The sequence below is a fragment of the Numenius arquata genome, chromosome 3, assembly GCF_964106895.1.
Source record: "Numenius arquata chromosome 3, bNumArq3.hap1.1, whole genome shotgun sequence".
NCBI lineage: Eukaryota > Metazoa > Chordata > Aves > Charadriiformes > Scolopacidae > Numenius > Numenius arquata.
This window is the reverse complement of record NC_133578.1, coordinates 18,307,715-18,323,070: the sequence shown is the minus strand read 5'-3', so window position 1 is coordinate 18,323,070 and position 15,356 is coordinate 18,307,715. Positions and strand designations below refer to the sequence as shown.

The following is a 15,356-nucleotide window of genomic DNA, read 5'->3' as shown; positions in this document are numbered from 1 at the left end:
CATCAGCGTGCCTATGGTCCTGCCTGGGGCATGTAGAGACCCTCCGGCCTGATGGGGTAAGCCATGACCCTCCGGGAGCTTCTATCATCACCCAGCCATGGAGAATTCATTGCACTTCTGTTTCCAGCTATTCTTGTGCCACCACCAGCTCCGAGAGCTGCTGGAGAAGAGGTAAAGCAGAGCTGGCCCCTCCACACATCCCATCAGTGTGGCACACCAGCATCCCCTGGGAGCATGGGGACACCTCAGCAGGCTCAGCCCCTCCATCACCTGCCTGGAGGCGGCTTGTTCACACCAGGCATGCTCAGAACCCTGACATGAAGTCACTGCAATTAGCCAGCTGCGGTTTTATTTTGCTCCCGTGGGTGTGTAGCTGCCTTTCCCAGGCCGTGAAGAGAGGCGGGTGACACTGGCAGCCAGGGAAGCTGACACGGAGCCAGGCAGGCTGCTCACCCAGGGCTGCTGCGCCTGAAAAAGAGCTAGTCCCAACTCGTCCGCCGGTGCCTTTTAGCCTTGCAGGTTGGGTCTCGGCATGCGTGCGGGGCTGTCTGCGTCCCTGGGAGTGCCTCCCTGCTCTTGCCACTGCCCAGTGATTCAGAGCTTAGGACTGTAGCGAGAGCTGGAATTAGCTTTATTGTTCCTGTAACGTGGAACACGCTCCGGGCGATGCAGCAGGCGTTGCACAATTGACTTTGTTTTATCTGAACCAGCAATTACGCTGCTGTTGCTCAGCTCCAGCAGCGAGAACTTCTGTTAGATCGCTACTGTGCTCTGCATCCCATCAGTAAATGCCACATTTGGGTTATTAAAGACTTCCACTGAAGAAGATCCCTTGACCCTGAAACAACCGCGCTTCCCTATCCTTACTGCTAGCAAGCCTTACACACGCATCTTCTTGCCCTGAACATGCGGAAGACCTATCTGCATCTGCCTTAAATATATTTTAAGACCTTTATTGAGTCTCTGCTTGGTCTTCTAGATAGTCCCCATTCTTTCAACCTTTCATTGCAGCCATGATGTCTGGCCTTCCAGTCACCCTTGTTTCTCATCTCTGGATCATCTCCATCTACTCCAGATGAAGGACGAGGTGCTCAGAGGGCCCTTTCTGACCTTAACAAGGCATGCATATCTTAAGGAACAGCAAAGGGAGCATTTCCTGCCCATCTCCATGCCATGCTAGAACATTTCAGGGTGGCAAAGTATGTCCCAAATGTCCTGTCATACTAGAATTGCAGAAGCAGTCAGATGTGCGATGCTGGGCCGTCACTAGGACCAAGCTGTGCTTTAGGGACCCTGCACAATGGCTCGCTGGGACACTGCTGAAGCAGTCATCAACACATGGGACTCCCTTGAACTCACAACACCTACAAGATGCAGGAAAGGCCCCTGCTTTGAACGGACTCATTAGTTTCACCCAGTCAATGTGTCCACCCTGTGCTGGCGCTGAGCTGTGTGTCTGCTTTGAGAAGCTTGTCATCACGACTCATCCCACAGCAGAGCATCACTGGATCTCTGGGCTTACCAGCCCAGCAGCTGGGTTTGTTGCCCGAGCTCTTGGGCAAGCAGGAGGCAGCGCTTGGCCATATGGGGCTCTGGGAGCCATGTGAGCTGAAGGAGCTCCTTCCTGCCTGCTTGCTCCTGGGCTCAGGGTGCTGCCGTATCATCCAGTGCAGCCACTGCTGGAGAGAAAACGGCATGGGGCACTGATGGGACGGAGGCATATCCCGGCCCCTCCATCTCCCCACTGAACCACACAGCTAAGAGGAATAGGGACAGAGGGACTGTGCAAGGATGGAGTGAGGGGTAAGCAGGGCAGGCACGGATGCAACCTCTTTGGGAAGCTCCCAGCTGAGGTTAGAGATGGGGAGAGGAGCCCTGTTCCTGCAGCTCCCCTCATCATCTGGTGCTTGCCTTGTGTACCCCCCCAAGCTAGGCTTAAAGTGGAGGGCACCAGGCTTCCTCCCCAAACCCACAGCATGGCTGTGGCCTCTTCTACCTTCCAAAGACCGCTGCGTCCCCAAAAGGCCCAGTGACACTGTCTGCTCTGCCTGGAACAGCCTGGGTGGAGCTGAGCTCTGAGAAGCGGGAACAACAGTTTGGGCTTTCCACAGTGAAAAGAGGGGGTGACTGGGGTGTGGATGGGATGTGCCAGCCTGAACTCTGAACGGGTCATCTCCTCGCCAGTTTCAGCTCTGCTTGCTTTAGGTGTGGCAGACTGTAACACTTCTGGAAGACAACTATTTAAGAGGCTTTGTTTAGGGAACTGCAAGCTCTGCTGGGGGCCATTCCTGTACGAGCAGTAACACCTCTCCTCTGGTGAGAAATGTATCGGACACTAAAAAAAAAAAATCAACCCCAAACTGTCATAATAGCTGTAATGAAGAACTTTTTAGTGCAAGGGCCTGCCCTTGATGGAGGTATTGCACACCTGCAATACGTTGTGTTTCCTCCCCTCCTCACATAAGGGTGTCTGAGAGCTGGCTGATCTCCTGGACTCCGTGGGCAGCAGCAAGCAGGGGGTCTACCCCTGGGCAGTCTTCAATCTGTTTTTCCTATTCTCCCATCGAGATATGGTTGAATTCTGACTCACTAGCCTAAAATTTGCCATGCTTTCTTTTTCTACCTCTCTGGGTGCCGGTGCAGGGTCCAACTTTGTTCCGAGAGATGGTGAAAACATCTCCCGAGCAATTCTTGCAACCGAGTGATTTCTGATGCGGTCTGAAAACATTTGCAGGGTCTTCGTAGGCATGTGGTAACACCTCTGAGAGAGGGGTCGCCTCGGGATGAATCTTCTTCCATCCATGGCGAGCTCACCCCCCACTGTGTGCTTGCAGGCTGCTGCAGGCTGCCGGGCATCTGGCAGGCTGCTGAGCAGTTACCCACCGACAAGACGCAGCCCATTGGTGCTCCCTGGATTTAGCCAGCTGCTCTTAGGCATTTTCAAAAAAAGCTTAGACATCTGTTTGGGCTTTTCGGATCAGAGGTACAGCTCCGAAATGACTCGCGGGGCTCTCATGTCTGTCATTGCTGCCCTGCTCCTTCAACATAACAGCATCTGAATTGTTACTTTCACTGCGAGCGTGCATTTGCAGCAGTGATGAATCAGGGAGATTTCACCCTCAGCTCTCTACCAGAATGATATATAAACAGATCCAGGCTTCTCTTGGAGGAGTATCACATCATTTTACACCCCGAGGTGCCACCAGATTGTCATACAAATCTTCCCAAGTTGGGTGAACCACGCAAGCCTTCTGAAATACTGCTCACTGCCGAGCTCCGATGTTTGTGCTGCCAATCACTGCTGCAAAGCACTCATGCTGTAAACACCCCCAAATTAATTGGCACTGTGGAATTAAGGAGGGTGCTAGGAGACACCCAGTCAGAAGTGACGCCTTGACACCCAACATGCATTTCAGTGAGCACCTTGACAAAGATTTTCACGGGGAAAGAGGATCCTATCAGTCCTTTTCACACCAATTAACTTCTAGGGCTCAAATTTTGATGCCTCAGTGCTACCAATTACTCTCTCACTCTCATGGACTGTCTGCATCAGCATGGTCCGTGTTATCTAGTGATCTCTGAGGTCACTCACAGGACATTTATACCACAGGGAGGATTTTAGGCATTTCCAGAGTTATCTAGTCACCACAGCATCCTGTCCAGGTTCAGCATCAATCACAACCTGAGGCACCTCTGTGGAAAAAAACTTTTTCGCACAAGCTTGATTAAGCTGATCATTTGGCTCAGCCATTTCTGCAGGTCTCCAAATGTGTTGCTTAGACACCAGCACAGGCTTCACAGCAGTGCCGCTGCCTTCAGTCACTTTACACATCTTCATCGGTGAAGGTGACACTTTCCAGGTGACTCAGGCACAAAGAAAGGCCATTGTGGGTGGATAATTTAGGTCCAGCTTTCAACTTTCATAGTGAGCTGAGAGATGACAGCGCCTTTCAGTGAAAACTCATTAAGTCGGAGGGCGCGGGCAGAGGCAGGATGGTTCTGCGTGGCAGTGGATGCTGTGAGCATTTTGGAGAGGGAAGGACAGGATGGACACGTCATTCATTGTAGCAAAGCCAGACATCAGTGAAGTCTCTGCAAAGAGACCCCTTTTGAGGTGCTCCAAGCTCTCTCCATCCCCTCACCCACCATTTCATAAAGCTTTGTGAAAACAGACCAAAACCACAAGGGTAAAACAGAGCCAGGCTGCAGAAGGAGGAGCCCATTGGCAGGCAGGGCTTTCAGATGCAGCCCCAGAGCATACCTGTCTCCTTGAAGGGCTTGCAGCAAAAGACAGTTTTCCAGCTCTTTCCTCTCTGATCTCCAAAGAGGCCGGGAAACCTTGTGCTTGTCTCTGAAGTGTTTCCTCTGCCTGTATTTTCTTCAGAAATTCTCCCAGGTGTTCATCGGGGGCCTTGGATGCCTGGCAGAGACCCAGCTCCGTGCTCGCCCAGGGATCACATCAGCACCTCCACCCACCAGGAGGGAAGACCTGAGCCAGTTTCTCTGCTGACTTTCCTTCCTCGGCTCCCGAAGTCTGTCCTGATTAATGTCTGGATAGCACCTCACATCAGCAGGACACCCAACAGGAAGGTGCTGTCTCTGCCCCTCAGCCAAGACCGGCAAGCGTAGCAAGACCAACTCTTATGCTCCCCTGCCTTCCCCTCGAGGGGACGCCTGGGTTTTCCGTTTTCCCTGGCAGGGTGCCAGGGGATGCCGCTCCTCGGTGACCCCACCAAAGCACCTAGCCAGCTGCGGGGCAGCACAGCCCCATTTATGCAAATGCATGCATATATGCGCAATGTACGCAAATTTATGCAAACGCACGGAACGGTTTCGGGCGGGGCGGCCCGCCCCTGAGCGCCGGTGCCGCCCCCGGTATAAGGCGGCGGCGGCGCGGCCGTCCCGGCCGTGTGGAGCTGCGGCAGCCCCGGGGAAGAGGCAGGTCGTGCAGCGGCAGCATCATGGTGAGTGCCGGACCCGGGCTGCCCCCTCCCTCCGGTCCCGCGGGGGCTCCCAGGAGCTACGGGGAGCCCCGGCGGAGCCGGCTGTGACCCTCATAGCTTCCCGGGGGTGTCCTCTGGGAGCCCAGAGGTGCGGGCAGCTGCCGGCGGGAGTGGGGGTGTGCTTGCCCTGCCTCTGCCTGGCTTCAGCCTTTTCTGAGCTGCTCCCTCCCTGGCACTCGGCAGCTTCCCTCCTTCGAGCATCCCCTTGCACCCGTCTGACGTGTCCGAGGCAAGAAGGCCACCAGCCAAACCCTGCTGTGTGCGGAGACTGGCGTTTGGGCTGACTCTCTCACCTCCCTTTTAGTAGCCACGGTTCCTGCCCATCTCCCGTGGTAACATCTCCGGCTGGGGGGAGCGTGACCAGTCTGCCAGCCCCACCCCAGGCTGCAGACCCACAGCTGAGCCCCGGGAGCAAGCTGTGTCTTCACCCATTGCCCCACTCCTCAGGCTGGCCAGGGGCCAACCCACGGGTGGGCATCACTGTGGGAGAGCCTCTGGGCTGCCCTGCCACCATGGTCCTCCTGTGTGAGCTCTGGCTCCCGAGCCCTCTGGCTGCTCCTGAGAGCATCCCACCCCCAGGGTGACCAGGGACCCTGCCTCCTGCCCCCCAGGACCATGCTCCCTGCCCTTCCTGAGCCAGACCTTGCCATGAAGAAGGCAGAGCCTGCTGGCTGGAGACCAGCGCTGCTTCTTTCCCAGTACAGCTGGGCCCTGCCCAGCCTGCTGTCAGCGCTGGGTGCCACAAAGCCAGTCCTGGCTGCTGCGTGTTGGCAGGATGAGGTTCGGCGATCAGCATAACCCTCTGCCCCCACCCTCATTCTCAAGGTCCTTGGCCAAGGAGGAGCCCTTTCTTGTCTCTTCTTTCTTGTGATCATCCAGAGGTGCTTGCAGCTGCACCGGTGTTTGCCGAGCACTTCTGCTGAGGATCCTGCAGCTTCCTCAGCACTTACTGTTGGCTCCTTGTGTTACAAAACCTTTATGGTCTTGCTGGGAAAGACAAGGGGGTGCCACTTTTCTGCTCCTTGCACCTCAGCTTCAGGAAAAGTGGGGAGATGAACTTCTGGCTCTCACCCTGGGTATCAAGGGCTTATTTTTCTGTTATCCCTCGCTGTCACTGCCGCCTCTGAAATGCCTCAGCGCTGAAAGCACCTTAGATGCCCAGAGCCGGGACTTGCTGCGACCCGTGCAACTTCCTCGGAGGGGAATTGCTGCCGTGCTCCTGAGTGCAAAATGGCTGGCTCCACCAGCCTCCTGCCAGCTGACTCACAGCGGGGCACCCGTGGCTCTGGAAATCCGGTTTGGTTTGGATGATCCTCTGCCTCGGTTGTGCCTGATGACGCATCCGAGTCCTTGGCAACAGCAGGGCTGAGGCAGTGACTATTTTGGTTCTTGTCGAGAGGCCTCTGGGATGCTTTACCTGCAAGGGGTGAGGCTGCAGAGCCCACCTCAGCCTTGCTTCACCTGAGGGACCTGAGGCTGCTCTTGAAGCCCTGAGCTAGGGGACCCTCCCGCCTCAGACCTTCAATTCAGTTAAGAAGTGCAGCTCACGCTTCCTCCTCCTCCAGAGCTAATTTAGGGAAGCTGAGCCTCAGAGCATGGCAACCTCTCGCTGCTGCAAATCCCTCCCCTTGCTGGGCACCCATCCTCAGTGCCGTCACCTCCTCAGCTCCCAGTGCCTGGGTGATGCTCTCTCTTCACAGCCTGCACCCCTGTTGTTGGAATAGCAACAGGGGCTGTGGCAGCTGCTGCAGGGTTCCAGCCATTCAGCCAAGTGGGTGTTCAGGCAATGGAGAAGATGCTTACTGGGTGCTTCCAGGGCTGTAGGTGGGAGCAGTCCAGGGAATGTGCTGCCCTGGTGTCCCTGGCTCCAGAAGGCTGGTCTCATTCTACCCAGGCCCCTGCGGTGGACAGGGCAGTGACGGAAGGCAGAGCACCAGACTTGGGAGAGAGACACAAGGCACCCAGATTATAGGGCAGAGCAGATGGTACAAGCTGATGAGGGCCTGGGCTCTGCCCCTCACCACCTACAGCGATTGTATTTGTGGTCCCAGCTGGGATTTGACCCTGCCTCTCCCTCCCCAGCGCGAGTGCATCTCCGTCCATGTCGGCCAGGCCGGCGTCCAGATGGGCAACACCTGCTGGGAGCTGTACTGCCTGGAGCACGGCATCCAGCCCGACGGGCAGATGCCCAGCGACAAAACCATCGGTGGAGGGGATGACTCCTTCACCACCTTCTTCTGTGAGACCGGGGCTGGGAAGCATGTCCCACGGGCTATCTTTGTGGACCTGGAGCCCACTGTGATTGGTAAGTGCACCTCAGTTGGGCAGTGACAGTGGTCACTATCTCTGGGAATGACCCACTGTGGGACAGTCCATAGGGTGGGTCCTGCCACCTTTCCCCAGGGCCAGATAGAAAATCTCTGATGTTGTGCTAACCTCTCCTAGATGAGGTTCGGGGAGGAGTCTACCGCCAGCTCTTCCACCCTGAGCAGATGATCACTGGCAAGGAGGATGCTGCCAACAACTACGCCCGTGGGCACTACACCATTGGCAAAGAGATCATCGATCAAGTGCTGGACAGGATCCGGAAGCTGGTAGGTGACCACAGAGGGGTAACATGTCTACTTGTGCTGGGCTCAAGCACCCTGCTGGGGGCGGGAGCATGGGGTAGGACCTGCAGTGCCCTGCAAGGGATTTGAGGCTGCCCAAGCAAAACTCTGAATCTTCCCTCCAACAAAGTCAGTGCTTGGAGGAATCTCATGTGTCTCTCTTTGCAGGCTGACCAGTGCACAGGACTCCAGGGCTTCCTTGTGTTTCGCAGCTTTGGAGGTGGCACCGGCTCTGGATTCACCTCCCTGTTGATGGAGCGGCTCTCCGTTGACTATGGCAAGAAGTCCAAGCTGGAGTTCTCCATCTATCCCGCACCACAGGTCTCCACTGCCGTGGTGGAGCCCTACAACTCCATCCTCACCACACACAGCACCTTGGAACATTCGGACTGTGCCTTTATGGTGGACAATGAGGCCATCTACGACATCTGCCGCAGAAACCTGGATATTGAGCGCCCAACCTACACCAACTTGAACAGACTCATCAGCCAGGTTGTCTCATCCATTACAGCATCGCTGCGGTTCGATGGGGCTCTGAATGTTGATCTGACTGAGTTCCAGACCAACCTCGTGCCCTATCCTCGCATCCACTTCCCCCTGGCCACCTATGCTCCTGTGGTTTCAGCTGAGAGAGCTTATCACGAGCAGCTATCAGTGTCTGAGATCACCAACTCCTGCTTTGAGCCAGCCAACCAGATGGTGAAGTGTGACCCTCGCCACGGCAAGTACATGGCCTGCTGCCTGCTGTACCGCGGGGACGTGGTGCCCAAGGACGTCAACGCTGCCATCGCCACCATCAAGACCAAGCGCAGCATCCAGTTTGTGGACTGGTGCCCCACGGGCTTCAAGGTGGGCATCAACTACCAGCCACCCACAGTGGTGCCGGGGGGAGACCTGGCCAAGGTGCAGCGCGCCGTCTGCATGCTGAGCAACACCACGGCCATCGCCGAGGCCTGGGCTCGCCTGGACCACAAGTTTGACCTGATGTACGCCAAGCGAGCCTTCGTGCACTGGTACGTGGGCGAGGGCATGGAGGAAGGGGAGTTCTCCGAGGCACGGGAAGACATGGCCGCTCTGGAGAAGGATTACGAGGAGGTGGGCCTGGACTCCTATGAGGACGAAGAGGAGGGCGAGGAGTAAAGAAGCCCCTGCCAAAAAGGACCGTGCTCCTTCCCCGTGTTACCTGCAGAAACCCTTTGCAATAAACCATTTCAGAGCCTCTGTGTCTCCCAGTAACCCCCCAGCTGTATTGGTTTCTTGCCAGGTCAGGTGTGTGGTGAGTGCTTCAGCTCTGCTGCTGGTGCTGCCCTGCTTCCTTCTAGCACATGTGGGCATGGGCTCCACCATCTGCAAGCACCTCTGCCTGCTCCCTGCCTGTCCCTGCTGGTGCTCTGCCATTCTCTGGGGCACAGGGCCCCACGCTGCCTGCCCCAGCTCACGTTCTCCGTTGGCTGTGTGCTGAGCCCTCTTCCTGCCCTCCTCAGCAGCGAGGAGTCCAAACATCAGCTCCAGCTGCAAACGGGAGATTTCTGTTACCCATTATCCAGCACGCCGGGTCCAGAGATTAATTTTCCCTGCTTAACACTAATGCTCCAGCTGTATTGACCCACGGGGTCTGTCCTCCCCTGCCCTCCTCCTCCCGGCATGCACCCGTGTCAGCTGGAGGGGAAAGTGTGAGCCAGCACCAGGCTGCACCGATTCCTGGAGCACAGCCAGAGGCTCGTCCCACTGCGCAGGGCACCTGGTGCTGCTCCCCGTGCCCGTGACCAGAGCCCTGGGCTCAGACTGAGCAGTGTCTGCTGCTGCCCCAGGGCAGGAGTCCCTGCCCCTCATGCCGGGCACTGCTCTGATCCCACTGCAGAGATACTTTCATCCTGTGCCTTCAGAGAGACCCGACTCTGCTGCCAGAAGAACATAGGAGTTGGAATTGTGTCCTGTTCCTTTTTTCTTAAATATTATAGCGCATCTCTGATCTGGACCCTGCTGCAGAGGGACACAGCAGATTCTCCTGGCATGGTCCTGGGCAGCAGAGCCCCCGTCCCCATGGGCAGGGATAGCTGTGAGAGCCCATGCCCTGGCAGCAAGGACAGAGCCCTCTCCTTGCTGCACAGTGTGCGAGGCTGGGGTGCTGGGCTCTGTTTTGCCCCCAGCCAGCAGCCAGGCTGGTGGTCCGTGTGTCCTCGGCAGCAGGACCAGCCCTGGCACCGATGGGGTAGGCTGTGCTAGCTGTGCCTCAAACGGAGGGGCTCCTTGGAGCGCAGTCACAAGTCATTAACAGCAAACAGACTGCAATGACCCTTTTTTTTTTTTTTTTTTTTGCAGCTGGGCCAGCCACCCAGCCCAGATTTGTCATGCTGATCTGCAGTCTCACGGAGGCAGGGCATTGCCTGCCTGTCCCCAGCGGGAGGGAAGGGCAGCCCTTGGCCAGGGGCTCCCAAAGTGCTGATGGCAAAGGGAGGTTTGGAGGCACCCTCTTCTCCGACGCGTTTCTCCTCTTTTCTCCTGCTCTAGAGGCCCAGGTGGCCTTGGGGTGTCCCTAGATCCCAGGGGGCCTGCAGTGCGGGGGAGCTGGTGGCAGAGCAGGGTAGGAGCTGCTGTACCTGCTCTGCCTGAGCGCCGCCTGCACCCCTTGAGAGCTGGCTGGAGCCCAGACCTCCTGCCCGCAGCCTGGCTGGATGCCCCTGCTTCCCTCCCGGCAGAGGAGGGAGAGCAGCCCCGGCCCCTGCACCTTAGGGTGCCTCCGCAGCCGAGAAGGCGCCCAGGCAGACTCCCGCTGCCCCACGAAGTGGGTACTCCCGCCCCACATGCAAATGTACCCAAATGAAGGGGCGTGACGGCAGCAGGCCCCTCCCACCTATAAGAGGGCGCTGCGGAGGGGATTGCAGCAGCCGCAGCTCCCCGCCGAGCCCCGTTGCACCGAGCCGTCGGGAGAGCCCGGAACCCCCCCCCAGCCGCAGCATGGTGAGTGCGGACCGGGCGGCGGGGGCAGCGGGCACGGCAGCAGGGAGGGCGACCGCCACCCCCCCCAGAGGACCGGGCACGGCGGAGCCGCCGCGATGCGCCCCCTCTCTCCCCACCGTGACCTTGGGCAGCCCCACCGGCCCCTGCCCAGGGGGGGCATCCGTGCCCCCCCGCCGCTTCTGCCCTCCTCTTCCCCCCGCCGCCACCGGTCCGGGGGAGCCTGTGTCCCTCCGCTGCCGCAGCGCGGGGGGGCCACTGGGGATGGAGCGGGGTGACCCCTCCGGTGGGGAACGGTGGCCGCGGACGGACGGGAACAGCTGCCGGGGGTGGAGGCGCCGCCGGGCACCGGAGGCCGGAGCCGGGCGCTCGGCGGGGATCCCCCCGCGGCAACGGGCGCCCCGTCGGGTCTGACGGTGGGAAGCGGGCGCGGGGGTCCCGTGTCCCGTCCCGCGGGGGTCTGGCAGGGGCGGAGGGGGCCGGGACGGCTATCCAAACCGGGCAGTCCCCGCTGCCCTCGGTTGGGGCCGGGGCTATATTTAGCGGCACGGGAGGGGGACGGGGACGTGCCAGGAGTCGCAGCTCAGCGCCCCGCCCGCCGCCGCGCTGACCCGGCTCTGCCGGGGACCCTGCCCCGGGCATCCCTCCCTCCCGGCAGCCTGGGGCTGCCCCGGCCCTCCCGGAGGAGGCAGGAGTCCTTGTGACCCTCCCACCCCCGGCACTGGACCGGGGCACAGTCCCCATTGCGGCTTGGTTGGGGAGCATGGGAGTGAGGAGCCCCAGGATCCCCAGGCTGAGTTGCGGTGTCCCACCCCCGGGGAGCGGGGATGCTAGGGGTAACAGAGGAGGGATGCCAGGGACAAGGGACCAAGGATGCTGGGGCTAGTGGAGGAGGGATGCCAGGGGTAGCAGAACAGGCCTGCACCTGCAGGATGAGAGCGCAGGAGGCATATCTCCAGCTCAAAGCCTGTTCCCTGGCACTTCTGCCCACCTGGGTTTTGCGGCACAGGGTTGGAACTGCATAGCCCGGGGAGTCTCTGTGCTACCTCAGAGACTGGTGGGCTTCACTGCCAGCCCTCTCCTGGCTGCCACCCACAGCCCCTGCATCCCCAAGGCCCCTCACCCCAGAGGCTGAGAGTTTGCCAGGCTCTGGAGCAGCGAGCAGGGGGGTTCCCCTGTGCTGGCTGCACCTCGTGGGTTAAGCTTGTGCCCAGGTCAGCTCAGCACCTTGCCTGGCTGCTGTGGCATGGGGAAGGGGCTAAGGCTGCCGGGGGAGCCTGGCAGGGTGGCTGGGGCAGGGAAGCTGGGCCAGGCTCTGCTCCCCACACTGCTGGAGGACAACCCTGAGCAGAGACCATGGGGCTGGTGGCCCTCAATGAGCACTGGGCAGGAAGGACACCAGAGCTGGCTCCCAAACCAGCACGGTGCCTGTGCATGGCCGAGGGCAATGACTGCCATGTGGAGTCCCTCAGGGGCACACAGGAGGTCATCCAAAGGAAAATGTGCTCCCTGGGACCACTGGCCAGAGCAGGTCCCGTGCGGGTGGCTGTGTGGCACTGGAGCAGGCAGGACAGAGCTGTGCCAGGATCTGACCCTGCCTCTCCCTCCCCAGCGCGAGTGCATCTCCGTCCATGTCGGCCAGGCCGGCGTCCAGATGGGCAACACCTGCTGGGAGCTGTACTGCCTGGAGCACGGCATCCAGCCCGACGGGCAGATGCCCAGCGACAAAACCATCGGTGGAGGGGATGACTCCTTCACCACCTTCTTCTGCGAGACCGGGGCTGGGAAGCATGTCCCACGGGCTATCTTTGTGGACCTGGAGCCCACTGTGATTGGTGAGTGCTGGAGTTTGCATGGCCTGGGGTGCACCCCCGAGTGGGTAGCAGGTGACTGGTCCTGGTTTTCTGCTGGCAGTATCCCGCACTGGATCCAGCCTGAGGGCCCTCCTTTCCCCAGGAGAAGCCACTAACTTGAGCACTAGCTTTTGTCCCTGAAGTGTCCTAGAGGCAGCTGTGCTGTGAGTCTCCGCTACCACATGTGCACAGAGAGAAACCAGCCCAACCGGCATGGCAGCTCCCGCTGTGCCGCTGCACTGCACGCTGCTGGGGACAGGCAGCCCCGATGGGTGGGAGAAGCTGTGCAGGGAGGTGGCAGCCACCTCCTTCTGCCAGAGAAACCTGATGCTGGTGGTGGCCCTGCTGACGTGTGTCACTCTTGGCCGCGTCCCCAGCAGGCGGAGCTGAGAGGAGGGTGAGGGATGGGTGCTTGCACCCTCTTGGCTGCTTGACAGCCAGCTCAGACCAACTGCCTGCACCGGGCTGAACCCTCCCCTGATCTCTCCTAGACGAGGTCCGGGCTGGAATCTACCGCCAGCTCTTCCATCCCGAGCAGCTGATCACTGGCAAGGAGGATGCTGCCAACAACTACGCCCGTGGACACTACACCATCGGCAAAGAGATCATCGATCAAGTGCTGGACAGGATCCGGAAGCTGGTAGGTGACCACAGAGGGGGGATGTGTCCCCCTGGGCTGGGCAACAGCATTCCTCTGGGGAACAGAGCACACTGCAAGACCTGCTGTGCCCTGGGAGGGCTCTGCAGTTGCCCTTGGTAGAGATGGACCAAGACCCGAAAGACTTCTGAGCAGTCAGATGTTCACAAAGAAGACCATCTCAGAGCAATCTCATGTGTCTCTCTTTGCAGGCTGACCAGTGCACAGGACTCCAGGGCTTCCTTGTGTTTCACAGCTTTGGAGGTGGCACCGGCTCTGGATTCACCTCCCTGTTGATGGAGCGGCTCTCCGTTGACTATGGCAAGAAGTCCAAGCTGGAGTTCTCCATCTATCCCGCACCACAGGTCTCCACTGCCGTGGTGGAGCCCTACAACTCCATCCTCACCACACACACCACCCTGGAGCACTCGGACTGTGCCTTTATGGTGGACAATGAGGCCATCTACGACATCTGCCGCAGAAACCTGGATATTGAGCGCCCAACCTACACCAACTTGAACAGACTCATCAGCCAGATCGTCTCATCCATCACAGCATCGCTGCGGTTCGATGGGGCTCTGAATGTTGATCTGACTGAGTTCCAGACCAACCTCGTGCCCTATCCTCGCATCCACTTCCCCCTGGCCACCTACGCACCCGTCATCTCCGCAGAGAAGGCTTATCACGAGCAACTGTCGGTGGCTGAGATCACCAACTCCTGCTTTGAGCCAGCCAACCAGATGGTGAAGTGTGACCCTCGCCACGGCAAGTACATGGCCTGCTGCCTGCTGTACCGTGGGGACGTGGTGCCCAAGGACGTCAACGCTGCCATCGCCACCATCAAGACCAAGCGCAGCATCCAGTTTGTGGACTGGTGCCCCACGGGCTTCAAGGTGGGCATCAACTACCAGCCACCCACAGTGGTGCCAGGGGGGGACCTGGCCAAGGTGCAGCGCGCCGTCTGCATGCTGAGCAACACCACGGCCATCGCCGAGGCCTGGGCTCGCCTGGACCACAAGTTTGACCTGATGTACGCCAAGCGAGCCTTTGTGCACTGGTACGTGGGCGAGGGCATGGAGGAAGGGGAGTTCTCCGAGGCACGGGAAGACATGGCCGCTCTGGAGAAGGATTACGAGGAGGTGGGCCTGGACTCCTATGAGGACGAAGAGGAGGGCGAGGAGTAAAGAAGCCCCTGCCAAAAAGGACCGTGCTCCTTCCCCGTGTTACCTGCAGAAACCCTTTGCAATAAACCATTTCAGAGCCTCTGTGTCTCCCAGTAACCCCCCAGCTGTATTGGTTTCTTGCCAGGTCAGGTGTGTGGTGAGTGCTTCAGCTCTGCTGCTGGTGCTGCTATGCTTCCTCCCAGCGCTCTGCACCAGCTCCAGCTTGCTCCCCGTGCAGGTAAGAGCCCCTGGGTCCATTCCTCGGGGCTGTGGCACACATCCCACCCCACTTGCTGCTCCAGCCAGGGGTGGTTACCGCTTCCTCGTGTGGTATATGGCCCCATAGTATCTGGCCACGTGTTGTATCCTGGAGCCCAAGGGAGCAGATTTAAGCTGAGCAGGAAGAAATCCATAGCTGCTGGGACTTCTCCCTGTGTGCAGCCAGAGGGTAGGTGGGCTCATCTCTGAGTGGTTAAAGCTCTGGAGCAGCCTGGCACCCCTGTCCCGGTGGCCACAGCGTGGGGGACAAGGGGCATGCACGGCTCTGCAGTGCATCCTGCAAGGGCATCCAGCGTGACGTGAACCCCCGCGGCTGCTTTTCTGCTGTGTTGTGGTGAGAGGATTAAAGGAGGGGAATGCTCCCTGTGAAACTGTTTGTCTGCATCTCTTTTTTACCCTCCCCCCTGGCCCCAGCAGCCCAACTGCTGCGTGTCCCAGTGAGCCTCTCCAGCCCAGGGTGGTTGGGCTGTCCCCAGGCTCCGCTCACCCCCACCAGAGCAGGGCTGCTGCCCTTGCCTCTCAAGCTCTGATAGCTCCCCAGCCTGGGCACCCACCTCCCTCTCCTTGGGTAGCGAAGAACTCCTGCCTGTACTCCTGCCTCCGCCTGCCTGCGCTGTGCTGAGCCCCTTCCCGCAGTGCCCAGCCCCGGAGGCTCCAAACAGCAGTGCCTGGCTCCGGTTGCAGAGTTGTGTTAACCCCCATCAGGAGCGTGGCTGGGGCCGGGGATTAACTTTCCCTGCTTATTGCTTATGGTCCGGCTGTGCTGCCCTGCTGTGGCTGCCTTCCACTGCCTTCCCCTCCGGCAACGCTTGGCTGCTTGACCTGGACCCTTCTCCCTCTGCCCTGATGGGACC

The 15,356-nt window shown here is 59.3% G+C and overlaps 2 protein-coding genes across 2 annotated transcripts; both read left to right on the top strand.

Annotated features, from left to right (window-relative positions):
* Nucleotides 1-7,091: 7,091 nt before the first annotated feature.
* Nucleotides 7,092-8,846, top strand: LOC141462733 (tubulin alpha-5 chain-like). The gene is made up of 3 exons (XM_074144711.1): nt 7,092-7,308; nt 7,449-7,597; nt 7,781-8,846. The coding sequence occupies exons 1-3, from the start codon at nt 7,128-7,130 to the stop codon at nt 8,750-8,752; spliced, it is 1,302 nt and encodes a 433-aa protein (XP_074000812.1). The 5' UTR covers nt 7,092-7,127; the 3' UTR covers nt 8,753-8,846.
* A 1,592-nt stretch (nt 8,847-10,438) lies between these two features.
* Nucleotides 10,439-14,870, top strand: LOC141463476 (tubulin alpha-5 chain). Its single transcript, XM_074145904.1, has 4 exons — nt 10,439-10,573; nt 12,183-12,405; nt 12,915-13,063; nt 13,273-14,870. Exons 1-4 carry the CDS (start codon nt 10,571-10,573, stop codon nt 14,242-14,244), a joined length of 1,347 nt encoding a protein of 448 aa, XP_074002005.1. The 5' UTR covers nt 10,439-10,570; the 3' UTR covers nt 14,245-14,870.
* The last annotated feature ends 486 nt before the right edge of the window (nt 14,871-15,356 follow it).

Coding starts and splice junctions, on each gene's coding strand:
- LOC141462733 (XM_074144711.1), top strand. CDS start 7,128: ATGGGCAACACCTGCTGGGAGCTGTACTGCCTGGAGCACGGCATCCAG. Junction 7,309..7,448: donor CCTGGAGCCCACTGTGATTG/GTAAGTGCACCT, acceptor AACCTCTCCTAG/ATGAGGTTCGGGGAGGAGTC. Junction 7,598..7,780: donor TGGACAGGATCCGGAAGCTG/GTAGGTGACCAC, acceptor CTCTCTTTGCAG/GCTGACCAGTGCACAGGACT.
- LOC141463476 (XM_074145904.1), top strand. Junction 12,406..12,914: donor CCTGGAGCCCACTGTGATTG/GTGAGTGCTGGA, acceptor GATCTCTCCTAG/ACGAGGTCCGGGCTGGAATC. Junction 13,064..13,272: donor TGGACAGGATCCGGAAGCTG/GTAGGTGACCAC, acceptor CTCTCTTTGCAG/GCTGACCAGTGCACAGGACT.